Here is a 23,448-nt window from a genome sequence, read left to right as displayed (position 1 = left end):
TAACTTTTGTGCTCTACAGTACAATATATGAGCCACTACCAGCAGCAAAATGCATAAACTCAAAAAAATTAGCATTGTTACAATTCCATAGAGTACAATGGGGGAAGTCATTATATAAAGACAGTGGAAAAGGACTATAAGGCCTAACCACCCTCCCCTTGACTGGAAGACGTTTATTTATATAAAGGAAGATCTTTGAGAGCAGACCCCATACCTTAAAGCCTGGATGTGAGGTTTCCATCATAGGAACAGCGGAGCTCTTCTTCATAGAGAGGCTCTCTCCTAGTGTGTGTTAAAACAACTTGCATCCCCATATTATCAAAGCACGCGTCTCCAGCATTGCAATTGCAACTGTGTTTAGCATGTTATGTCTAGGTGCTGGGGACTGACCAGAACAGAATAACAAGGGGCATGTTTATTGACCTTGCACATCGTGTTCAGACAAAACTCCAGGAACTCAGCAGAAAACGTAAAAGGCAGCCCGTTCTCATGTGAAAGGCATAAACAGAGGCTTGCAAAACTAAAGTTATGTAGTAACGTGCGCAAAAGCAGCATCATGGCAACAAAACTCATGATAACTTAGCAATGTCGACAATGTCCCTAAGAGCCCTATAACACTGCCAGAGATCAGCCCACAGCTCTGCCTTCCCTTAGTTCTGTGAGCCGGTCCAGTGTCCACGGCTTCTAGTTCCCCAGCGGCCTTGTATCTCTTGCCTCTTTTGGGTTCAGTCAAGTTGGTAAGTCCCCCTTTCACTTCCTAGCAGTCGTCATTTGGTTTTATGGGGTTCCCTTTTGAACCCCAGACCACCGTTGAGCAGTGCAGCATGTCCACAGTATCAGGGGGCAGCAGTGTCCGGGTTGTGGGTGCTCCAGCACTTTAATCAGTCTGATCCAATCTCGGGTTTTGTACTGCTCACTCGTGCACTCCCAGAGTTATCACAGGTTGTCCTCCCAGACTCGCGGATCCATTCCTTAGTCTAGTGGCAGTCAGCATACACGTCCTCCCAGACTCGCGGGTCTATTCCTTAGTCTGCTGGCTTTCAGCATACACGTCCTCCCAGACTCGCGGGTCTATTCCTTAGTCTGCTGGCTTTCAGCATACACGTTCTCCCAGACTCGTGGGTCCATTCCTCAGTCTACTGGCAGTCAGCATACACGTCCTCCCAGACTCGCGGGTCCATTCCTCAGTCTGCTGGCAGTCAGCATACACGTCCTCCCAGACTCGCGGGTCTATTCCTTAGTCTGCTGGCTTTCAGCATACACGTTCTCCCAGACTCGCGGGTCCATTCCTTAGCCTACTGTCAGTCAGCAGACACCTCCTCCCAGACTTGCTGGGTCTATTCCTTAGTCTGCTGGCTTTCAGCATACACGTTCTCCCAGACTCGCGGGTCCATTCCTCAGTCTACTGGCAGTCAGCATACACGTCCTCCCAGACTTGTGGGTCCATTCCTCAGTCTGCTGGCAGTCAGCATACATATCCTCCCAGACTCGCGGGTCCATTCCTTAGTCTGCTGGCAGTCAGCAGACACCTCCTCCCAGACTTGCTGGGCCCATTCCTTAGTCTAGTGGCAGTCAGCATACATGTTCTCCCAGACTCGCGGGTCCATTCCTTAGCCTACTGTCAGTCAGCAGACACCTCCTCCCAGACTTGCTGGGTCCATTCCTTAGTCTAGTGGCTTTCAGCATACACGTTCTCCCAGAGTCGCGGGTCCATTCCTCAGTCTACTGGCAGTCAGCATACACGTTCTACCAGACTTGCGGGTCCATTCCTCAGTCTACTGGCAGTCAGCATGCATGTCATCCCAGACTTGTGTGTCCATTTCTTAGTCTACTGGCCGTCAGCATACACGTTCTACCAGACTTGCAGGTCCATTCCTTAGTCTACTGGTAGTCAGCATACAAGTTCTTCCAGACTTGCGGTGTCCATTCCTCAGTCTACTGGCCATCAGCATACACATTCTCCCAGACTTGCGGGGTCCATTCCTTAGTCTACTGGCAGTCAGCATACATGTCCTTCCCGACTCGCGGGTCCATTCCTCAGCCTACTGGCAGTCAGCATACATGTCCGCCTAGACTTGTGGGGTCCATTACTGAGTCTACTGGCAGTCAGCATACACATTCTCCCAGACTTGCAGGGTCCATTCCTTAGTCTACTGGCAGTCAGTTTACACGTCCTCCCAGGCTCGCGGGTCCATTCCTTAGTCTACTGGCAGTCAACATACACGTTCTCCCAGACTTGCGGGGTCCATTCCTGAGTCTACTGGCAGTCAGCATACACATTATCCCAGACTTGCAGGGTCCATTCCTTAGTCTACTGGCAGTCAGTTTACACGTCCTCCCAGGCTCGCGGGTCCATTCCTCAGTCTACTGTCAGTCAGCATGCACTTCATCCCAGACTTGTGTGTCCATTTCTTAGTCTACTGGTAGTCAGCATACAAGTTCTTCCAGACTTGCGGGGTCCATTCCTCAGTCTACTGGCCGTCAGCATACATGTTCTCCCAGACTTGCAGGGTCCAGTCCTTAGTCTACTGGCAGTCAGCATACATGTCCTTCACGACTCGCGGGTCCATTCCTCAGCCTACTGGCAGTCAGCATACATGTCCGCCTAGACTTGTGGGGTCCATTACTGAGTCTACTGGCAGTCAGCATACACATTCTCCCAGACTTGCAGGGTCCATTCCTTAGTCTACTGGCAGTCAGTTTACACGTCCTCCCAGGCTCGCGGGTCCATTCCTTAGTCTACTGGCAGTCAACATACACGTTCTCCCAGACTTGCGGGGTGCATTCCTGAGTCTACTGGCAGTCAGCATACACGTTCTCCAGTATTTCAACCACTGATGCCAGTTCAATGGCTTTACTTTTGTGTCATTTTTCATGTAAATTTTAGTCTGGGACCTGCAGTCTCCCAGGTACTCTAACTGAATGCCCCTATACCCTGCCCCCCTCTGCCCACCCACTTGAGTGGTACACTGACCATGGGTACAGGTAGCAACAGTACCTTGGTTTGTCCTCCAAACTTGCCACTCACTTGACAAGTCAGGGAGGTTCTAAGAAACGTAAGTACACCTTGTCCAATAGATGGGTGGTAGTACAACCAAAGTTTCCTTGGTCTTCTTGATGTCCTGGGGTACTGCTAGGTGTACCCCATTGGCTAGCAACAACAGAAGACTTCTGTGTGCTTGCGGGACCAACAGCTTCTTTCAGGCTCTGATTCTGGATCCACAGGTTCAATGTACATCAGCCTGTTCTCCCAGACCATTCCGGTCGCAGCAACTTCTTCGGTTACCTTGTGTGAGCCCAATATAATGGGACACTCTTCCTGTTCCCAGTGGGACTCCTCTCGGGGTGGTCCCCTGCAGCTCACAACTCCTAAGTGACCAGGTCTCCAACACCTCATCTACCTCAGGAGTTGGGCAATAGGCACCAACGCCTCCTGCCCGGACGCTCACGGTGCTACTCCCTTCTGGTCCCTTGACTCAGGAGTGAGCCCTGACTTGTTCTAAAGATGAGGTGCAGTCCGTGCTCTGAGCAGGTACCGTAGTCCAGGCCATGTAGGCTTCAGGTTCTAGCACTAGTCTAGACTCCATGAAGTAATTGTGGAACAGGCACTCAGCAATTTGTTTGTCTCGGCCCAGATGTTATTCATCGCCACCTTGCTGTTGACGTAACCCTGCCAAACAGGTACTTCGTGTCATTCCTGCTGACTACCAGGCTATTGCCAATGGTAACAATGAGATTCTCCTAGGTTTGAGACACTTTCACCCATAGTCCTGTAGGTGCTGGCATTCCTTAGGGCAGGATCCTTCTTTCCATTGATACCCACCTCAATGACAAATGGCATGGTGTGTGGACAGATGTGCTTCAGGGCACCTGCATCCCTTTCCCAGAAATCCACAGCAGCTTGGTTGAGCACTACAGGAGAAGTTCTAACTGTTGTGCGCTATAGGCTGTTACTGTTGGGTTCTATAGCTGTAACTATACCTTAACTGTGCCATAGTGCTGGGGGTGAAACGGTCACTCTGAGGTGACAGTGATGGAGCTGCAGCTATTGGTTATTATAGGTGGAGCTGTAACACCTGAGTCCCATAGATGGGGCTGTAACTGTCAGGCGCTGTAGGTGGAGCTGTAAATGTTAGGTGCTATAGGTAGAGCTGTAACTGATTGGCGCTATAAATGGAACTGTAACACCTGAGTGCCATAGATGGGGCTGTAACAGTAGAGCTCTATAGGCGGAGCTGTAACACCGAGTGCCATAGATGGGGCTGTAACTGTCGTGCGCTAGAGGTGGAGCTGTAACTGAGCGCTATTGTTAGACGGACTGGGAGGGTCGGCCGAGGACAAGGGGAGAGGTCTCCGGGGAGAGCCGTCTTCAGCGATCGTACAGACGAGCAACTTCCCCCCCACAGATGTACACCACACAAAGATAAGGTTTTGACGTTCTTTATAAGCAATCTTTAGGTACGATAGAATGGTACAAGGAGGTCAGGACTCAGGGGTCCCCTCGATTCTAGTCTCTTGGTTGGGAAAGGGGGTAGCGGGACAGTCTTGTTACCAATCTGGTAGCTGAGATGGTATGATGGATAGCTCACAATCCTCGAGCTCGGCGTTCTAGATGGACGGGCCGCGGCGGCGCCAGCAGGTCCCGGTGAAGGTGGTAGTTACAACGGTCTGCGGCAGCGCCAGCAGGTCCCAGTGAAGGTGGTAGTTACAACGGTCCGCGGCAGCGGCAGCAGGTCCCAGTGAAGGTGGTAGTTACAACGGTCCGCGGCAGCGCCAGCAGGTCCCGACGAGGATGGAGGATGCAGAAGGCCGCGGCAGCGCCAGCAGGCAGGACGATAGTTCGCAAGGCAGGGCTACGGCAGCGCCAGTAGTCCGTCAGGGATGAGTTCTTCACGGTGTCTCTCGACTCCAGGATACAACTGCCTTCCTGCTCTGGAGCTGCCCCAGTTATAGGTCTGGCGCCCTTTGATGTCCGGACCCTCGCACTTGGAGGTCGGGAGGTCCGGGATGAGGGAGTCCAGACACCCAGCAGGGGGGTGGAGCCAGCGCCCGGGGGAGCTGGGGGGCGATCGGCACCTGGCGGGGGAGAGCCATCGACACTTCTTTCTCCCATCGACCTGCCAAGTGGTCCGTTCACCTCCTGGGTGGATGGTGGTGCCGGGATGTCGGGGCCTGGCCAGGCCCAGGGTTAGGGTCGAGCTGAGGCCACGCGGCCTCGTGGTGCAGTGTCCAAGACGGCGGCCGGGCCGGGCGGGGGAGCCGGTAGTGGTTCGGCCCCATGATACAGAGAGGTCCGGGGGCAGGAGTCCCGTCTGGGGACGGGGTGCGGGTTGTTTCTGTGGGTAACACCTGGAGGGCCGGGGCTCGGGCCCTGTCATGCGGGGAGGGAGCAAGCCCTTCATGTGGCCTGTCCAACATGCGTCCCCCCCAGCTGAAGGCGGGGAGAGTCACCCATCCTCTTGGGGACTCTCCTCGTCGAGGCGGAAAAAGCGTGACAGGCCATCTGCGTTGGCGTGGTCTTGGCCCGGTCGATGTTCCACAGTGAAGTCCATCCCCTGCAGGGAGATGGACCAACGCAATAGTTTGGGGTTTTCCCCCCGCATCTGCATTAGCCACTGCAGGGGTCGATGATCTGTTTGCACCCGGAAGTGGGTACCGAAGAGATAAGGCCGGAGCTTTTTGAGGGCCCACACCACTGCGAAGGCCTCCCTCTCGATGGTTCTCCAGCACTGTTCTCGGGCCAGGAGGCGTCTGCTGATGAAGGCCACCGGTTGGTCAAGTCCCTCGGAGTTCAGCTGGGAGAGGACCGCCCCGATGCCATGGTCGGAGGCATCTGTTTGTACGATGAATTCCCGACTGTAGTCGGGGGCCTGGAGCACAGGGGCAGTGCACATGGCGGCTTTCAGCTTCTCGAAGGCCGCTTGACAGTCTGGGGTCCAGTTGACCTTCTTTGGGTGGTTTTTGGATGTGAGTCCCGTGAGGGGCCCCACAATGCTGCCATAGTCCCTCACGAACCGCCGGTAGTAGCCGGTGAGCCCCAAGAAGGCTCGGACCTCGGTCTGCGTGACTGGAGGCTGCCAGGACTGGATGGCAGCGATTTTGAGTTGCAGAGGGGCCACCAGACCGCTTCCCACCTGGTGTCCGAGATAGGTCACGGACCCCTGACCAATTTGGCACTTGCTGGCCTTGATTGTGAGGCCGGCCCGTTGGAGGGCCTGCAGGACCTCTCGGAGGTGGTGGAGGTGGTCGGACCAGTGGCGGCTGTACACAGCGATATCGTCCAGGTAGGCGGCGCTGAACTCCTCGAGCCCCGCCAAGACCTGGTTCACCAGTCGCTGAAAAGTAGCTGGGGCATTCTTCATGCCGAATGGCATGACTTTGAAGTGGTAGTGGCCATCGGGGGTGGAAAAGGCGGATCGTTCTTGAGCCCGGGGAGTGAGACCGATCTGCCAGTAGCCCGCTGTCAGGTCGAAGATGCTGAGGTAGCGGGCGGCCCCCATGCGGTCGATCAGTTCATCCGCTCGGGGGATGGGATGAGCGTCGGTTCTGGTGACAGCATTCAAGCCCCGATAGTCGACGCAGAATCGGAGCTCAGGAGTGGTGCCGGGGGCAGCAGCTTTGGGGACCAGCACGACCGGGCTGGCCCAGGGGCTGTCCGAGGGCTCGATGACCCCGAGCGTGAGCATCTTTGATACCTCCTCTTGGATGCAGGCCCGTACCCGATCTGGTACGCGGTACGCCCGGTGTCTGATAGGGGGACTGTCCCCAGTGTCCACGTCGTGCAAGCACCAGGGGGTGACCCCTAGGGTGAGGGAAAACAAGGTAGTAAACTGCAGCAGGAGGTCCCGGCAGCCTTGGCGCTGTTCCGGGGTGAGGGCATCGGAGAGCCGGACCCCGTCCACGGAACCATCTTTCTCACGAGTCTTCAGGAGATCAGGGAGAGGCTCGGAGTCTTCTTCCGCTCCACTGTCTGTAGCCATCAGGAGGCTGAGCTCCGAGCGCACAAAGTGGGGTTTGAGTCTGTTGGTGTGGAGGACCCAGAGGGGGTTCCGTGGAGATTCCATATCGATGAGATAGGTGACGGGACTCTTGCGTTCGACCACTTTGAAGGGCCCCGTCCACTTGTCCTGCAAGGCACATGGTTCGGTGGGGGACATCACCCACACTTGTTGGCCAGGTTCGAATTCGATGGAGGAGGCATTTTGATCGTACCATTTTTTCATGTCCTCCTGACTGGCCTCAAGGTTCGCTTTCGCCATTTCTCTGAATCGCCTGGTCTGATTGCGTAGGGTCAGGAGGTACTTGCAGACGTCTGGAGGGGTCTTTAGGGGGGCCATCTCCCAACCTTCTTTGACTAGGCTGAGGGGCCCTCGCACAGGGTGCCCGTACAAGAGTTCGAAAGGGCTAAAGCCGAGGGACTTCTGGGGAACTTCGATAGGCGAAGAGGAGGCACGGAAGTAGTACATCCCACTGGCGACGGAGGGGCTCTTCCAATCCCCCAATCATTCCCTTGAGCGTGCGGTTGAACCGCTCGACTAGTCCGTTTCCTTGAGGGTGATAGGGGGTCGTGAATCGGTAGGTGACCCCGCACTGTTGCCAGAGGGACTTCATATACTTCGAAATAAAGTTTGTGCCTCTGTCGCTGACGACTTCTCGGGGGAAGCCCACCCGGGAGAAGATCCCCATTAAGGCCCGGCCGACCACCGGGGCTGTTACAGTTCGCAGGGGCACAGCCTCGGGGTAGCGGGTGGCGTGGTCCACCGGTACCAGGATGAACCGATGCCTTGTGCTGTACGGGGGTCCAGGGGCCCCACAATGTCTATTCCCACCCTCTCGAACGGGGTGGTGACAACTGGGAAGGGTTGCAGAGGTGCTTTGAGTTTGCGGCCGCTCTTCCCGCTGGCCTGGCACGTGGGGCAGGACCGGCAGTGGTTGAGGACGTCGTTTCTCATCTTTGGCCAGAAAAAGTGGGTCACCAGGCGGCTGTAGGTTTTGTCCTGGTCCAGGTGTCCAGCCAGAGGGACATCGTGGGCCAAATTTAACAGGAAGTCTCTAAAACAGAGGGGCACCACCAGCACTCGACTGGCCCCTAACTCCGCGATTCTCTGTTCACTGTACAATAGGTCGTTGTCCCAATAGATCCAATGGGCTCCGGTGGTGTCCCCTGCGCTCTGGGCGAGGGCTTGCTGGCGGAGTCCCTCGAGGGAGGGACAGGTCTTCTGTTCTTGACGGAACTGTTCCTGGGTGGGCCCCCCTTCTTGACGCCACTGAGCCAGGTTGGGAAGGTCCTGGGGCTGAGTGAGCCCTTCGGGGGTTTGCTCTGGGGGGTCGGTATGGTCGGTGTCCTCTACTGGAGCGATCGGGGGAGGAGGTGCTGGCCATTCTGGTTCTTCTGGTCGGGGGATGGCACGGGCGGCCATGGACCGGGTGGTTACGCACGCCCAGTCCGGGAGGCCCAACATCCCCAGGTGCTCTCTTCTTTCTACGGCGGCCCACGGGGAACTCTCAAGATCATTCCCCAGGAGACAGTCCACGGGGGCATCATCTCGGACCGTCACCTTCAACATGCCGGAGACTCCTCCCCATTCGAAGGGGACGCAGGCCATCCGACATAGACTCTCCGAATTGTCGGCTGAACGGACGGGGCAGAGAATGTTTGGCAGGATCTGCTCTGGTTTTACCAGGTGACAGCGGACGGCCGTCACACTGGCCCCCGTGTCACGTAGTGCTTCGGCCCGGCGTCCATTAATGTTCACCCACTGACTATATTTTCTGGTGTTGGCGGGTAAGGGAGCCCGCGGGACCATGTCTCTTCCCCCTAGGCACGCTAGAACCATGGCGGCCGGTTCCCACTCTTGTTGTTCCTGCTCGTATTCTTCCTGTTCTTCGGAGATTTGTTCTCCCCCCAGGGCGGCGGTAGCTACCTGGCGGGGTCTCGGAGTTTGGTTCTGTGGACAGTTCGGGTCATTGGCGTAGTGGCCGACTCGCTGGCACCGGTGACACGTGACATTGGCTCGGAACCCCGGGCGCATCGGGGGGTTGCCCCGGCTGGCCGGGGGCGGGGTGCTGGCAGCGGGAGCGGCCGGGACGGTGTCTCTTCCTCGTCCCTGGCCTCCTCCTCCTCCTCGGACGGTGCTGACCTTGGTTGTTCCGGTTCTGTTCGTGCGGCCCTCTCCGGCCCACTCGGGTGCTTTCCCACCGGTCAGCTTCGGCAGCGAGTTGCCGTGGGTCAGTCAATTTACTGTTGAGGAGGTGCTGCCTGAGCTCGACGAAGCAGTTGTTAGAGAGGTGCTCCCACACCAAGAGATTAAAAAGTTGCTCGTAGGTCGTTACGTGGCTTCCCTTGATCCAACCCTCGAAGGCTCGGCTGAAATAGTTGACATATTCCACCCAAGTTGTACCCCGGATCCGGGTGCAGTCTCGGAACCTCTGGCGGTACATTTCGGGTGTGAGCCCATATCGGGTGAGGAGGGCAGCCTTCATGTGGTCATAGGATGACATCAGATGGTCTGGGAGCTGTAACAGGGCATCGCGGCCTTCATTGACGAACCTCCCCCATAGACCGGCTCCCCAGTCACTTCGATCGATCCGGTGGGAGGTCATGGCAATCTCGTAGGCCTTGAACCACTGTTGTATGTCGTCCTCTCGGACATACTCTCGAACGACATCCTTGGGGATGTGGACCTTCTTTTCTGTCGCTCCCGGGGTGCGCGGTCGCTCGGGCACCTCCAGTTCTTTGTTCTGCTTCCGTAGGTCTATTTCTGCCAGTTTGCGCTAGTGTTCGTACGCTAATCTCTTTTCTTCGAGCTCTCTCTGCCTCTGTTTTTCTTCCCGTTCTTCTCGGAGCCGCAGATGTTCTAGGTTCAGTTTTTGTTCGGCTAATTTTAGTTCACCGTCCATTTTGAGCCGTGCCATTTCTAGCTCATGTAGTCTGCTTTTTTCTCTCTCTTGGATCTCTTCCTGCGAGAGACCCGTTCTTCGCTCCTCGGGAGCCGTGGTGTTCCTCTCTGATGCTGCAATGTTTTGGTCCGGGGATCTGGCGGCCCCGGTTTCTGCCCACGACTCAATGGCGTGCTTGAAATCGTCTTTGGTACTCAGGCCGGTGGTAGCAATGCCTAGTTCAATACAGAATTGTTTCAATTCACGATGGCTGTACTCTTCCAATTTCTCCATCTGGAATTTCTCGGTGGATCCGCTCTCTTTGGTTGACATTGTGGTTTCGTCGTGGGGTGAGCTACTCTCTGTACAATTATGCGTTGATTCGGATCGCGCCGCTGGCCACCAATGTTAGACGGACCGGGAGGGTCGGCCGAGGACAAGGGGAGAGGTCTCCGGGGAGAGCCGTCTCCAGCGATCGTACAGACGAGCAACTTCCCCCCCACAGATGTACACCACACAAAGATAAGGTTTTGACGTTCTTTATAAGCAATCTTTAGGTACGATAGAATGGTACAAGGAGGTCAGGACTCAGGGGTCCCCTCGATTCTAGTCTCTTGGTTGGGAAAGGGGGTAGCGGGACAGTCTTGTTACCAATCTGGTAGCTGAGATGGTATGATGGATAGCTCACAATCCTCGAGCTCGGCGTTCTAGATGGACGGGCCGCGGCGGCGCCAGCAGGTCCCGGTGAAGGTGGTAGTTACAACGGTCCGCGGCAGCGCCAGCAGGTCCCAGTGAAGGTGGTAGTTACAACGGTCCGCGGCAGCGCCAGCAGGTCCCGACGAGGATGGAGGATGCAGAAGGCCGCGGCAGTGCCAGCAGGCAGGACGATAGTTCGCAAGGCAGGGCTACGGCAGCGCCAGTAGTCCGTCAGGGATGAGTTCTTCACGGTGTCTCTCGACTCCAGGATACAACTGCCTTCCTGCTCTGGAGCTGCCCCAGTTATAGGTTTGGCGCCCTTTGATGTCCGGACCCTCGCACTTGGAGGTCGGGAGGTCCGGGATGAGGGAGTCCAGACACCCAGCAGGGGGGTGGAGCCAGCGCCCGGGGGAGCTGGGGGGCGATCGGCACCTGGCGGGGGAGAGCCATCGACACTTCTTTCTCCCATCGACCTGCCAAGTGGTCCGTTCACCTCCTGGGTGGATGGTGGTGCCGGGATGTCGGGGCCTGGCCAGGCCCAGGGTTAGGGTCGAGCTGAGGCCACGCGGCCTCGTGGTGCAGTGTCCAAGATGGCGGCCGGGCCGGGCGGGGGAGCCGGTAGTGGTTCGGCCCCATGATACAGAGAGGTCCGGGGGCAGGAGTCCCGTCTGGGGACGGGGTGCGGGTTGTTTCTGTGGGTAACACCTGGAGGGCCGGGGCTCGGGCCCTGTCATGCGGGGAGGGAGCAAGCCCTTCATGTGGCCTGTCCAACAGCTATACATGGATCTGTAACTGTCAGGTGCTATAGGTTGAGCTGTTGTTGTTGGGTGCTATAGTTAGAGCTGTGGCTGTTGAGTGCTGTAGGTGGAAATGTAGCTATCGAGCGCTTGGGGTGGAGCTGTAAGTGTTGGGCGCTTGGGGTGGAGCTGTAAGTGTTGGGCGCTTGGGGTGGAGCTGTAACTGTCGGGTGCTAGGGGTGGAGCTGTAAGTGTTGGGCGCTTGGGGTGGAGCTGTAACTGTCGGGTGCTAGGGGTGGAGCTGTAAGTGTTGGGCGCTTGAGGTGGAGCTGTATCTGTCGGGCGCTAGGGGTGGAGCTGTATCTGTCGGGCGCTAGGGGTGGAGCTGTAACTGTCGGGTGCTATGGGTGGAGCTGTAAGTGTTGGGCGCTTGGGGTGAAGCTGTAACTGTCGGGTGCTGTAGGTGGAGTTGTTACTACTGAGTGCCGTAGGCACAGCTGAAACTGCCAGGTGCTTTAGGTTGAGCTGTAACTGTCAGGGCCACAGCTGAAGCTGATCCTATTAGGTGCCAAAGATGGAGCTAAAATTGCTACCAGAGGCTGGGCCGACACGTCACTGTGTCATTAACCATAGACTAGGCCGGCCAGCAGAACCAACATTGTATAGCAAGCCACATGTGCATGCTGTTAGCCAAAGCTATCCATTCTGCAGACTCGGAGTCTAATTCACTAAGGGATAATGTTTACGGTTGTTTGCTGTTCACAAAGGAATTTACGTGTAGCGTCAGTGCGAGTGCCGAGTCTCCGCACCTAGAAACATAGCAGCGCGATTATCAAAGGGCCGCCCACTCATGGCGGAGGCCCCACAGCCGTGGAGTGGGACCCACACTTGTGTGGAACATACACACTGCAGTTTCTCATTGCGGAGGTCCTGCCACAAGGGTGGTCCCCCTCCACGACTGCGGCCACCCCCCATGAGAGTCCACACTGGTAAAGATACAACTCGTAATCCCCTTTGTGAATACCAAGCAATCGTAAACTCACACAAAAGTGTAAGTTTCCTTTGAGAATCAGGCCCTGATGTAGTGGCCCTCTCCTCTTGGGGTCTGAGGGTCCCTCATGATTCAGGCCCTGGTGTGTAGGGACCCTCACCTCTTGAGCTTGGAGGGTCTCATGATTCAGGCCCTCGTGTGTAGGGGCCCTCACCTCTTGGGCTCGGAGGATCCCTCATGAATCAGACCCTCGTGTGTAGGGGCCCTCACCTCTTGAGTTCGGAGGATCCCTCATGAATCAGACCCTCGTGTGTAGGGGCCCTCACCTCTTGAGTTCGGAGGGTCCCTCATGATTCAGGCCCTCATGTGTAGGGGCCCTCACCTCTTGAGTTCGGAGGGTCCCTCATGATTCAGACTCTCATGTGTAGGGGCCCTCAGCTCTTGGGTTCAGAAGGTCCCTCGTGAATCAGGTGTTATTCATTGACTATTTACAAATGTCCAACTATAGCCAAGTCACCGCCTAACATCGTGTCTGACTTCATGCTTTGTTCTGTTACTTTATCTGTTTTTGCTTAAGTAACCATGTGCTTTTACATATATTTTAGTTGTTCAATGTTTCCTCTCATGTTTTGAGTCTGTTTTATTTTTCTGAAGAGTTGTTTATAGTTAGGATGAAACTGGATTTTTTTTTAAATTAGCTTTACTTAAAAAACATGATGTGATATTTAAGAAAACAAAGTGTAAACATTCTGAGACACATGCAGCCATTAGGGAACATTGCCTTTGTGATTAAACGCTCCAAAATCCTCAGGCGTCCTGCATTCATCAAGCGATATTGCCCAATTTAAATGTTGAAAAGAATTACAAAATGGCATATGCTTGCTTTGAGGAAAGCAGATCTGAAATCCACCTTTAAATGGTGTTTGAAAGGGTGGCTGGTAGAGCTGCGGGGCAGGAAGTTGGCCGCCGGAAGTCAGCACTTGACCAGGGCGGGCATTGGTTGGATCAAGAGCTGCCACGTGGTAGGGCTGCGGGGCAGGAAGTTGGCCGCCGGAAGTCAGCACTTGACCAGGGCGGGCATTGGTTGGATCAAGAGCTGCCACATGGCAGAGCTGCGGGGCAGGAAGTTGGCCGCTGGAAGTCAGCACTTGACCAGGACAGTGATTGGTTGGATCAAGAGCTGCCACGTGGTAGGGCTGCGGGGCAGGAAGTTGGCCGCCGGAAGTCAGCCCTTGACCAGGACAGTGATTGTTTGGCTCAAGAGCTGCCACGTGGCAGAGCTGTGGGGCAGGAAGTTGGCCGCCAGAAGTCAGTACTTGACCAGGATGGCGATTGGTTGGATCAAGAGCTGCCTCATGAAAGCTTTTCCTACCTTCTCTCCCACACACTGTGGATTTGTGCCACGTGGCCTCAGAATTAAATGAACAGTAGCTGGTTGTGTGTTCGGCTCTGGGAATGAGAGAGTGAGGCGGTGGCTGCTTTTGGTCACACCTCATCCTACAATGGTTGTCAATGGTAGCTTGATCTCAACGTACCAGGGGACACGAGTTCCCGCTAAAGCGCACCAGTCACTTCTCTGACTGTGCTCAGTGTCTAGTACACCTACTTCAGGCCCCTGCCGCTTGCTGGTTCCGTCTTAAATGCCCTCAGTCATGAGACTCTTGAGTATCCAATGTGTGCTTCTCACCCCATCTGCACCGCCGACTCTGCCTTAGTGCTAACTTCCGTGCCCACAAATCTTGTGTGACTTGGACAGATTAGCAGGACATCCTACTCCCGCTTTAGGTACCTGGAATAGGTGAGAGTAGTGGTGTGGGCTTTAGGAGCTGCTCACCTGGTACAGGTGAGAGTAGAGGCGCAGGCTTTAGGTGCAGCTCACCCGCTCCAGGCCAGAGTTGGGGTGTGGTCTTTAGGTGCAGCTCACCTTGTACAGGTGAGTGTAGAGATGCAGGCCTTAGGTGCAGCTCACCCGGTACAGGCCAGAGTAGGGGCTGAGATTTAGGTCCATCTCACCTGGTACAAGTAAAAGTTGGGGCGTGGGCTTTAGGTGCAGCTCACCGAGTATAGGTGAGAGTAAGAGCATGGGCTTTAGGTGCAGCTCAACTAGTACAGGTAAGAATAGAGGTGCAGGCTTTAGGTGCAACTTACCTGGTACAGGCAAGAGTAGGGGCATGGGCTTTAGTTGCAGCTCACTAGGTACAGGCAAGAGTAGGGGCGTGGGCTTTAGGTGCAGCTCACCTGGTACAGGCACGAGTAGAGGCGCAGGCTTTGGTTGCAGCTCACCTGGTAAGAGTAGGGGGTGTGGATTTTAGGTGCAGTTCACCTGGTACAGGTAAGAGTCGGGTGTGGGCTTTCGGTGCAGCTCACCTGGTACAGGTGAGAGTAGAGGCACAGGCCTTAGGTGCAGCTCACCCGGTACAGGCCAGAGTTGGAGCCTGGGCTTTAGATGCAGCTCACCTGGTACAGGTAAGAGTAGGGGCGTGGGCTTTAGGTGCAGCTTACCTGGTACAGACACGAGTAGAGGTGCAGGCTTTAGGTGCAGCTCACCTGGTATAGGTAAGAGTAGGGGTGTGGGCTTTAGTTAAAGCTTACCTGGTACAGGCAAGAGTAGCGGCATGGGCTCTACGTGCAGCTCACCTGGTACAGGTAAGAGTAGGGGCATGGGCTTTAGGTGCAGCTCACCTAGTACAGGTAAGAGTAGGGGCTTGGGCTTTAGGTGCAGCTCACCTGGTACAGGTAAGAGTAGGGGCGTGGGCTTTAGGAGCAGCTCACCTGGTACAGGTAAGAGTAGGGGCGTGGCCTTTAGTTGCAGCTCACCTGGTACAGGTAAGAGTAGGGGCATGGGCTTTAGGTGCAGCTCACCTAGTACAGGTAAGAGTAGGGGCTTGGGCTTTAGGTGCAGCTCACCTGGTACAGGTAAGAGTAGGGGCGTGGGCTTTAGTTGCAGCTCACCTGGTACAGGTAAGAGTAGGGGCATAGGCTTTAGGTGCTGCTCACCTGGTATAGGTGAGAGTAGAAGCATGGGCTTTAGGTGCAGCTCACCTGGTACAGGTGAGAGTAGAGGCGTGGCCTTTAGGTGCAGCTCACCTGGTACAGGTAAGAGTAGGGGTGTGGGCTTTAGGTGCAGCTCACCTGGTACAGGTGAAGGCCTTAGGCGCGGCTCACCCGGTACAGGTGAGAGTAGAAGCATGGGCTTTAGGTGCAGCTCACCTGGTACAGGTGAGAGTAGGGGTGTGGGGTTTAGGTGCAGCTCACGTGGTACAGGTAAGAGTAGGGGCGTGGGCATTAGGTGCAGCTCACCTGCTATAGGTGAGAGTAGGGGCTTGGGCTTTAGGTGCAGCTCACCTGGTACAGGTAAGAGTAGGGGCATGGGCTCTTGGTGCAGATCACCTGGTACATGTAAGTGTAGGGGCATCGGCTTTAGGTACAGCTCACATGGTATAGATGGGAGTAGGGGCATAGGCTTTAGATGCAGCTCAGCTGATACAGGAAAGAGGCGGGGAGTGGGCTCCAGGTGCAACTCACCTGATACAGGTAATAGTAGGGGCATAGGCTCTAGGTTTCAACTCACCTGATACAGGTAAGAGTAGGGGTGTGGGCATTAGGTGCACCTCAACTGGCATAGGTAAGACCAGTGGCGTGGGCTTTAGGTGCAGCTCACCTGGATTAGCTGAGAGTAGGGGCATGGGCCTAAGTTGCAGCTCACCTGGTATAGGTGAGAGTAGGGGCGTGGGCTTTAGGTGCAGCTCACCTGCTATAGGTGAGAGTAGAGGCGTGGGCTTTAGGTGCAGCTCACCTGGTATAGGTAGGAGTAGGGGTGTGGGCTTTAGGTGCAGCTCACCTGGTACAGGTGAGAGTAGAGGCACAGGTCTTAGGTGCAGCTCACCCAGTACAGGCCAGAATAGGGGCGTGAGATTTAGATGTAGCTCAACTGATACAGGAAAGAGGAGGGGCGTAGGCTCCAGGTGCAGCTCACCTGATACAGGTAATAGTAGGGGCATAGAATTTAGGTGCAGCTCACCTGGTAGAGGTGAAAGTAGGGTTGTGGGCTTTAGGTGCTGCTCACCTGGTAGAGGTGAGAGTAGGGGCATAGGTTTTAGGTACAGCTCACCTGGTATAGGTAAGAGTAGGGGTGTGAGTTTTAGGAGTAACTCACCTGGTACAGGTAAGAGTAGGGGTGTGGGTTTTAGGAGTAGCTCATCTGGTACAGGTAAGAGTAGGGGTGTGGGCTTTAGATGCAGCTCACCTGGTATAGGTGAGAGTAGGGGCGTGGATTTAGGTGCAGCTCACCTGGTACAGGTAAGAGTAGGGGTGCAGGCTTTAGGTGCAGCTCACCTGGTAGAGGTGAGAGTAGGGTTGTGAGCATTATGTGCAGCTCACCTGGTACAGGTTAGAGTAGGGGCGTGGGCTTTAGGTGCAGCTCACATGGTAGAGGTAAGAGTAGGGGCGTGGCCTTTAGGTGCAGCTCACCTGGTACAGGTAAGAGTAGGGGCGTGGGCTTTAGCTGCAGCTCAGACGCAACAAGTACGAGTAGGGTGCGTGGGTACAGGTAAGAGTAGGGACATGGGTACACATTAGAGTAGGATCATGGGCTTTACGTGCAGCTCACCTGGTACAGGTAAGAGTAGGGGCGTGGGCTTTAGTTGCAGCTCTCCTGGCACAAGTACGAGTAGGCTGCGTGGGTACAGGTAAGTGTTGGGGCGTGGGTACAGGTAAGAGTAGGGGCATGGGTACAGGTAAGAGTAGGGGCATGGACTTTAGGTGCAGCTCACCTGGTATAGGTGAAGGTAGGGGCGTGGGCTTTAGGTGCAGCTCACCTGGTATAGGTAAGAGTAGGGGCATGGGTGCCACCATCTCCATGAAGCAGAAGGACTCTCAAAACCAGGGCTTTCACCCATCTGTAGGATAAGTCTTCTTTCACCTTTTAGTCACAACATGTGTGTATCGCTGGGTGTTTTTAGAGGTGTTTTTGCAATAAGTTTGCGTCATATTAATATTGTCCGGCTTAGATCAGTTTTGCCATGTTTGCGATTGTTTGGAAGGGTTCCTCATCAGAAATTTTTGTGAAAAGAAAATGTTAATTTCTTTATAAACTCTAGAACCCTTTGTTAAATATCTGTGTTCACTTGCAGACAAGTTAAGTAAAGATGCTTCCTGGGGTGTTATTCCTCACACCACTTTATATCAACCACCAAGTGTTCTAAAGACGCTTGTCCCCTTCTTAGTCTAAGGAGCACTAGAAGGTGTTACTGATGCAGGTTTACTTCTCAGACTCAGGCTGTTGTCTGATTGGTGGGGGGGGTGGGGGGTGGTGAGATACACCTGGCCCTTGTCCCTCTCCGTAGGGGGCGCTCACAGCTCCCTTATGGGCTTCTGCCTCCTTGGTGGGTCTGGCTCTAGACTCTGCCATCGACCAGTTAAAAGATGTGTGTCGAACCCAGGAAGACCCCACAGTGATAAATGTGTTTTGGGCCAGTTTCCTCTTTCCCATGGTCCCGTGCTCCTTGTATGTGGTGTTAGTTACTTTGCTACAGCCGATCCGCAGAGCGCCTGCGCGGGATCTGGGCAGTGTTCGGTGTTATCTACAGGCTCCCCTTCTGAGGGGTGGTGGTTGAATCCGTATAACCCCCCTTCAGTGTGCACTTACACTCTGGATTGGCAAGTTAACATTTCAGTCGTAAGAGACCCCTCTCCCACGGTGTGTCAGCTCGGCAGAGCGGACAGTGGGTCCAGTCAGTGGTCACTGCTCATGGAAGGGTGGACACAGGTTTGCTTCTGCACACACCCGGTCACAGAGTGAGCCCACCCTAGGGAGGCGCCCCCTGTAGGCGTGGTTACAACTGCCTGTCAGTTATATCTGCATGCTGGGAGAGTACATAGGTCTCTCCTCACCCAGCACATGGGTCTCAGGAAGTCCGAGCCAGCGGAACCAGCTCCGGTGGCCATAAACCCCGACGCGCGACAACTTCCCACGAGGTCCCTCTATATGAGAAGTAATATTCCTACTTCATAAGCACTGAATGGAGAGAATGATTCTGAGCACATAAATGGATTAAAATGAATCTTTGGCAAAGGGCTCAATTGAGACGTATTAAGGTTGGCTTCAGAAGCCACATCTGAAATGCAATGCTGTAATAATGATGGGATAACATGTGGTGTCACTGATTGGAAGCTCATAAATATCTAACTGTTGATTGGCTGACACCAAATCGTAAATGGATTCACCTTTGTTGATGTGTACATGTTTGTCAAATCTCTGCTTTAGAGTAAACGCTGCTACAGTTGGGATAACTCGAAGAAGGTGAGGTGCAGAGAAACATTTTTAATTAGCTTGATTATTTTCTAGGACAAAAGCTTTATATTTTGGAGTAGTACTAAAAAGAGCAGAGAGAGTCAGGAGACGGCGCTGGCCCACTCTGAGAAACTCATGGCGGCCCCCAGTCCCAATGGGACCGTGCTGCACGAAGCCAGCCTCTAGGTGGGTACCGGTAACCTTGGCAACGCAGCCGTGACGCCGTGGCAGCAAAGCAAACCTCTAATTCTTAGTTTCGTGTTAAATGCACAATGGTGAACATGTTCTGCGCTTCCTAACTCTATAACACCACCCGCTGGCTCCTGCTACGACTAACACACGGTGCGGCGCTAACCCTCTGCTCGGGATGCTGAGACGGTGTGGGAGCTCTCACAAGGCGGGACATGTTGGTCAAAGGATGCTGAAGAGAGACTGCCACGCACTCATGTGGCGTCTAATGCCATGCTACTTTTACTAACCTTTTTGCACAAGTTATTACGTCATGCATGTCATGTTCCATGTTCCATCTGTCCTATAACATGTTCTGTTCCATGTTCCATCTGTCCCATACCCTACAATAGAAGTGGCAGGGCCCTCCCACCTCCTGTCCCTTCTCCCACCTCCTGTCCCTTCTCCCACCTCCCTCTTAGTTCTCCAACCTCCCTCTTAGTTCTCCCACCTCCCTTCTCCCACCTCCCTCTTAGTTCTCCCACCCACCTTCTCCCACCTCCCTCTTAGTTCTTCCACCTCCTGACCCTTCTCCCACCTCCCTCTTAGTTCTCCCACCTCCCTTCTCCCACCTCCCTCTTAGTTCTCCCACCTCCCTCTTAGTTCTCCCACCTCCCTCTTAGTTCTCCCACCTCCTCTCCCTTCTCCCACCTCCCTCTTAGATCTCCCACCTCCCTTCTCCCACCTCCCTCTTAGTTCTCCCACCTCCCTTCTCCCACCTCCCTCTTAGTTCTCCCACCCACCTTCTCCCACCTCCCTCTTAGTTCTCCCACCTCCTGACCCTTCTCCCACCTCCCTCTTACTTCTCCCACGTCCCTTCTCCCACCTCCCTTCTCCCACCTCCCTCTTAGTTCTCCCACCTCCCTTCTCCCATCTCCCATCAGGTTCCACCCCTGGACCCCTCCTTTCCTCTCTGGGGTCTTCTGTTCTGCGCCTTGGCGCAGTCGTGGATGTGAGGTTTGCCCATTCCGTGGTCTGGGGTGGGCAGAGAGACACCAACCACGACAAAGGTGCGACCCCTGTTTTGTCAGTGGACGCCTCAGAAGGGTTCAGGTGGCAGCCTTAGAACCTTCGTTTTTCTTGCCCATTTTAAGAAATGTTGATGCTCACATTAATAATGCTGTTATGCGGTATTTCAATATAACTGCGCTGGCAAAGGTTCCCCCACTCGTCTTTCAGACTAGCGCACACTTTTGAATTCAGCAATACCTTATTTTAATGTGTTTATTGAAAGCCCTGGCATCACGAGAGGTGCCTTTTCAGCGATTTACCTAAAGTTATTTCCACATGAATAATTCTCCAGAATCGGGTGTTGTTGACAGTAAAGCAGACTCTATAGATGCCATGTATGTAACTCCGTGTGTGTTGAGGTGCTGCTTCCAGTGAGGTAATAACTCTTGTAGTAAACACAAATGGAACGGTTTCTGGGACTTTCTTAATTTGTAGCCAATCAAGCCTGTTCCCTCTGGAGTGTGTTCTGGGTGACACGCGTGCTCTGTTCCTTGTTCTTGAGATACATTTGACAGATGTGGCCAATAAGGGGTTATAGCTGTTAATTTAGTTTCTCCAGCATCAAAGAAGCTGCAAGTTAAACTACAATTCCCATGAACCCTAGGGATCTGGAAGGATGCCCACAGTCGAGGGCAGGAGCCAATCAGCACACTGAGGAATACTTGTAGCCGATCTCTCATCCCAACCAATCCTTTTTCGTATGCTCCTGGGAGTTAACTAATGGGGGGATGTGGGAGGCCTCTCCTGGGGCAGGGGGGCTCTGGGGGCGGGTTTTCATGGATTACCCAGGATCCTTGTTGTGAGGACACCCGGGTTACTCTTCTTAAGGCAGGTAGGATGGCTGCTGGGTCAGAGAGGAGCCTCAAAGTGAATGAACCTCCCTTCCCAGGAGCCCATACCCTGCAGACATTTACTCCACACCCATGTTCATTCCTTGCCTTGGTCACCCAGACTGAGTCTTCCAGCATCAGGACGTCATCTTGAAATACAAGAGCCGCTGAAACCAGTGAGCAGCGTCCTGTCTTCCTCGTCGCAGTCCCTGCTCCACACCCGTTTCACCAAGCTAAGTAAACGGCTTCTTATCCCTTCAATATGGCCGCTCCCTCGGGTTGTATAGTCTTTGTAAAGAAGAAGCGGATCACCCAAGACGGGTCGAGAGGGATGGAATTCTGGGCTGTGACCAGGAAGATCAGGACTCGGAGTAATGAAGATTTCCATTTGGTAACCAGGGCCTTCTTCGTCTCACTCCTCACTTCATGAGCTGGTGCCCAAGTGCGGACATCAACTTCAGACATCACACATGATTAGAAAATTGGAATGCTGGGGGCTCCATTGAAGACCCTGGAGGGCTCCGGGCTTCTACGGGCCAGTAAAGGCCCGCAGAGCAACATTCCAATGTCTTACAAAGGCCTCTCGGAGCCCAAGGGAATTTAAACCCCTCGAACTCCAAGAGGCCTTTGTTTTATTTGTTGGAGCATTCTGCCCTCTAGGGACGGAATGTTCTAATACCCTTTTACCCCTTCGTAACAGGGCTATACTGGCTATCAAATTCCTGCTCCCTTGTTAAAGTCCCTCGCCTTCGGCTCGGGCTTTTACCGCTGCAGCGGGCCTTTAATAGCCGGTATAGCCCCCTACGGTGGGCTATAAGGCTATATTATATGCTGGGTAGAACTAACGCAAGTCCATCAAATTATTACTTTTGCACTGAATTCAGAGCACATGAACCAACGGAACCAGGATTACTTCCTCCCAACTGCAGTGTGAGCTGTCCATGCTGCTACATTGCAAATGTCCCACATAGACGCTCCTTCCAGTGCTCGCCAGGAAGCCACAATACCCCCCTCCACCGACCCTGCTAAGATTTTACCCTTTCTCTCATAGGCTACAATAACAGCCTTCTTTCAACACCTGTCCAAAGTTGAAAATGATGATCTAAGCCCTTGAGCGGAAACACCAAATGTTTCTAAAATCTGCTTTCCTGAATGCTTTTGTTGTGTCTACGTAGATCTAAAGCAACTCTGTGAACATCTCGGGTTTGTAAATGTTCCTCCTGCAGCAAGGATGGAGATGGAACATACCCAGCCACAACAAGTGGCATTCTGATAAAACTCGTGCAGCTTTGCAAACATACCTCCTAAGGCATGCCCGCGTGCTGCTCTCTCCCTCGTTCTCGCGCACTATCAGGCTGCCTCGCCACGCGCACACCTTGACACCATGGTACAATGGTATCTGCATTATGTGTAGGATATGTTTTGTTCTGGATATGCCTGAAAGGTTGGAGGACTGTTGTACTGTGACATCCCTCGAGCATTAAAGACGCCCCAGTGAGACTCTAGTACTGTGACATCGCTCGAGCATTAAAGACGCCCCGGTGAGGACTGTTATAATGTCACATCCCTCAAACACTAAAGACGCCCCAGTGAGACTGTAGTAATGTGACATCCCTCGTGTATGAAAGACACTCCAGTGAGGACGGTAGTACTGTGACATCCCTCGAGCATTAAAGATGCCCCAGTGAGACTGTAGTAATGTGACATCCCTCGAGCATTAAAGACACCCCAGTGAGGACGGTAGTACTGTGACATCGCTCGAGCATTAAAGACGCCCCGGTGAGGACTGTTGTAATGTCATATCCCTCAAACATTAAAGACGCCCCAGTGAGACTGTAGTAATGTGACATCCCTCGCGTATGAAAGACGCCCCAGCAGGACTGTAGTACTGTGACATCCCTCGAGCATTAAAGATGCCCCAGCGAGACTGTAGTAATGTGACATCCCTCGAGCATTAAAGACGCCCCGATGAGGACTGTAGTAATGTCACATCCCTCGAGCATTAAAGATGCCCCAGTGAGACTGTAGTATTGTGAAATCCCTGGAGCATTAAAGACGCCCCAGTGAAGAACATTGTAATGTGACATCCCTGGAGCATTAAAGACGCCCCAGTGAAGAACATTGTAATGTGACATCCTTCGAGGATTAAAGACGCCCCAGTGAGGAACATTGTAATGTGAAATCCTTCGAGCATTAAAGACGTCCCAGTGAGGACTGTAGTAATGTGAAATCCCTCGAGCATCAAAGACGTCCCAGTGAGGACTGTAGTAATGTGACATCCCTCGAGCGTTAAAGACGCCCCAGTAAGGACTGTAGTAATGTGACATCCCTTGAGCATTAAAGACACCCCAGTAAGGACTGTTGTAATGTCACATCCCTCAAACATTTAAGACGACCCTGTGAGACTGTAGTAATGTGACATCCCTAGAGTATGAAAGACACCCCAGTGAGGACGGTAGTACTGTGACATCCCTCGAGCATTAAAGATGCCCCAGTGAGACTATAGTAATGTGACATCCTTCGAGCATTAAAGACGCCCCAGTGAGGACTGTAGCAATGTGAAATCCCTCGAGCATTAAAGAAGCCCCAGTGAGGACTGTTGTAATGTGACATCCCTTGAGCATTAAAGACGCCCGATTGAGAACTGTTGTAATGTGACATTCCTTGAGCATTAAAGACGCTGCAGTGAGACTGTAGTAATAAGACATCCCTAGAGCATTAAAGACGCCCCAGTAAGGACTGTAGTAATGTGACATCCCTCGAGCATTAAAGACACCCCAGTAA

At 53.8% G+C, this 23,448-nt stretch overlaps 1 protein-coding gene across 4 annotated transcripts in view; it reads left to right on the top strand.

Moving 5' to 3' along the window:
- Positions 1-23,448, top strand: part of SCARB1 (scavenger receptor class B member 1) — a 636,132-nt gene that overhangs the window by 594,098 nt on the left and 18,586 nt on the right. For 3 of the 4 annotated variants that reach the window (XR_014970694.1, XR_014970695.1, XM_085634841.1), the window contains exon 12: positions 18,650-18,781. The exons of the other annotated variant lie outside the window; for it this stretch is intronic. Coding sequence is in view for 1 of the 3 variants with exons in the window: in XM_085634841.1 (XP_085490967.1) it covers positions 18,650-18,781 (132 nt within the window). In the remaining 2 variants the exon portion in view is untranslated. The remainder of the gene's footprint in view (positions 1-18,649; positions 18,782-23,448) is intronic. 4 annotated transcript variants of the gene reach the window in all.

This window comes from Triturus cristatus, chromosome 11 (genome assembly GCF_964204655.1).
Source record: "Triturus cristatus chromosome 11, aTriCri1.1, whole genome shotgun sequence".
NCBI lineage: Eukaryota > Metazoa > Chordata > Amphibia > Caudata > Salamandridae > Triturus > Triturus cristatus.
This window is presented reverse-complemented; position numbering and strand designations above follow the sequence as displayed.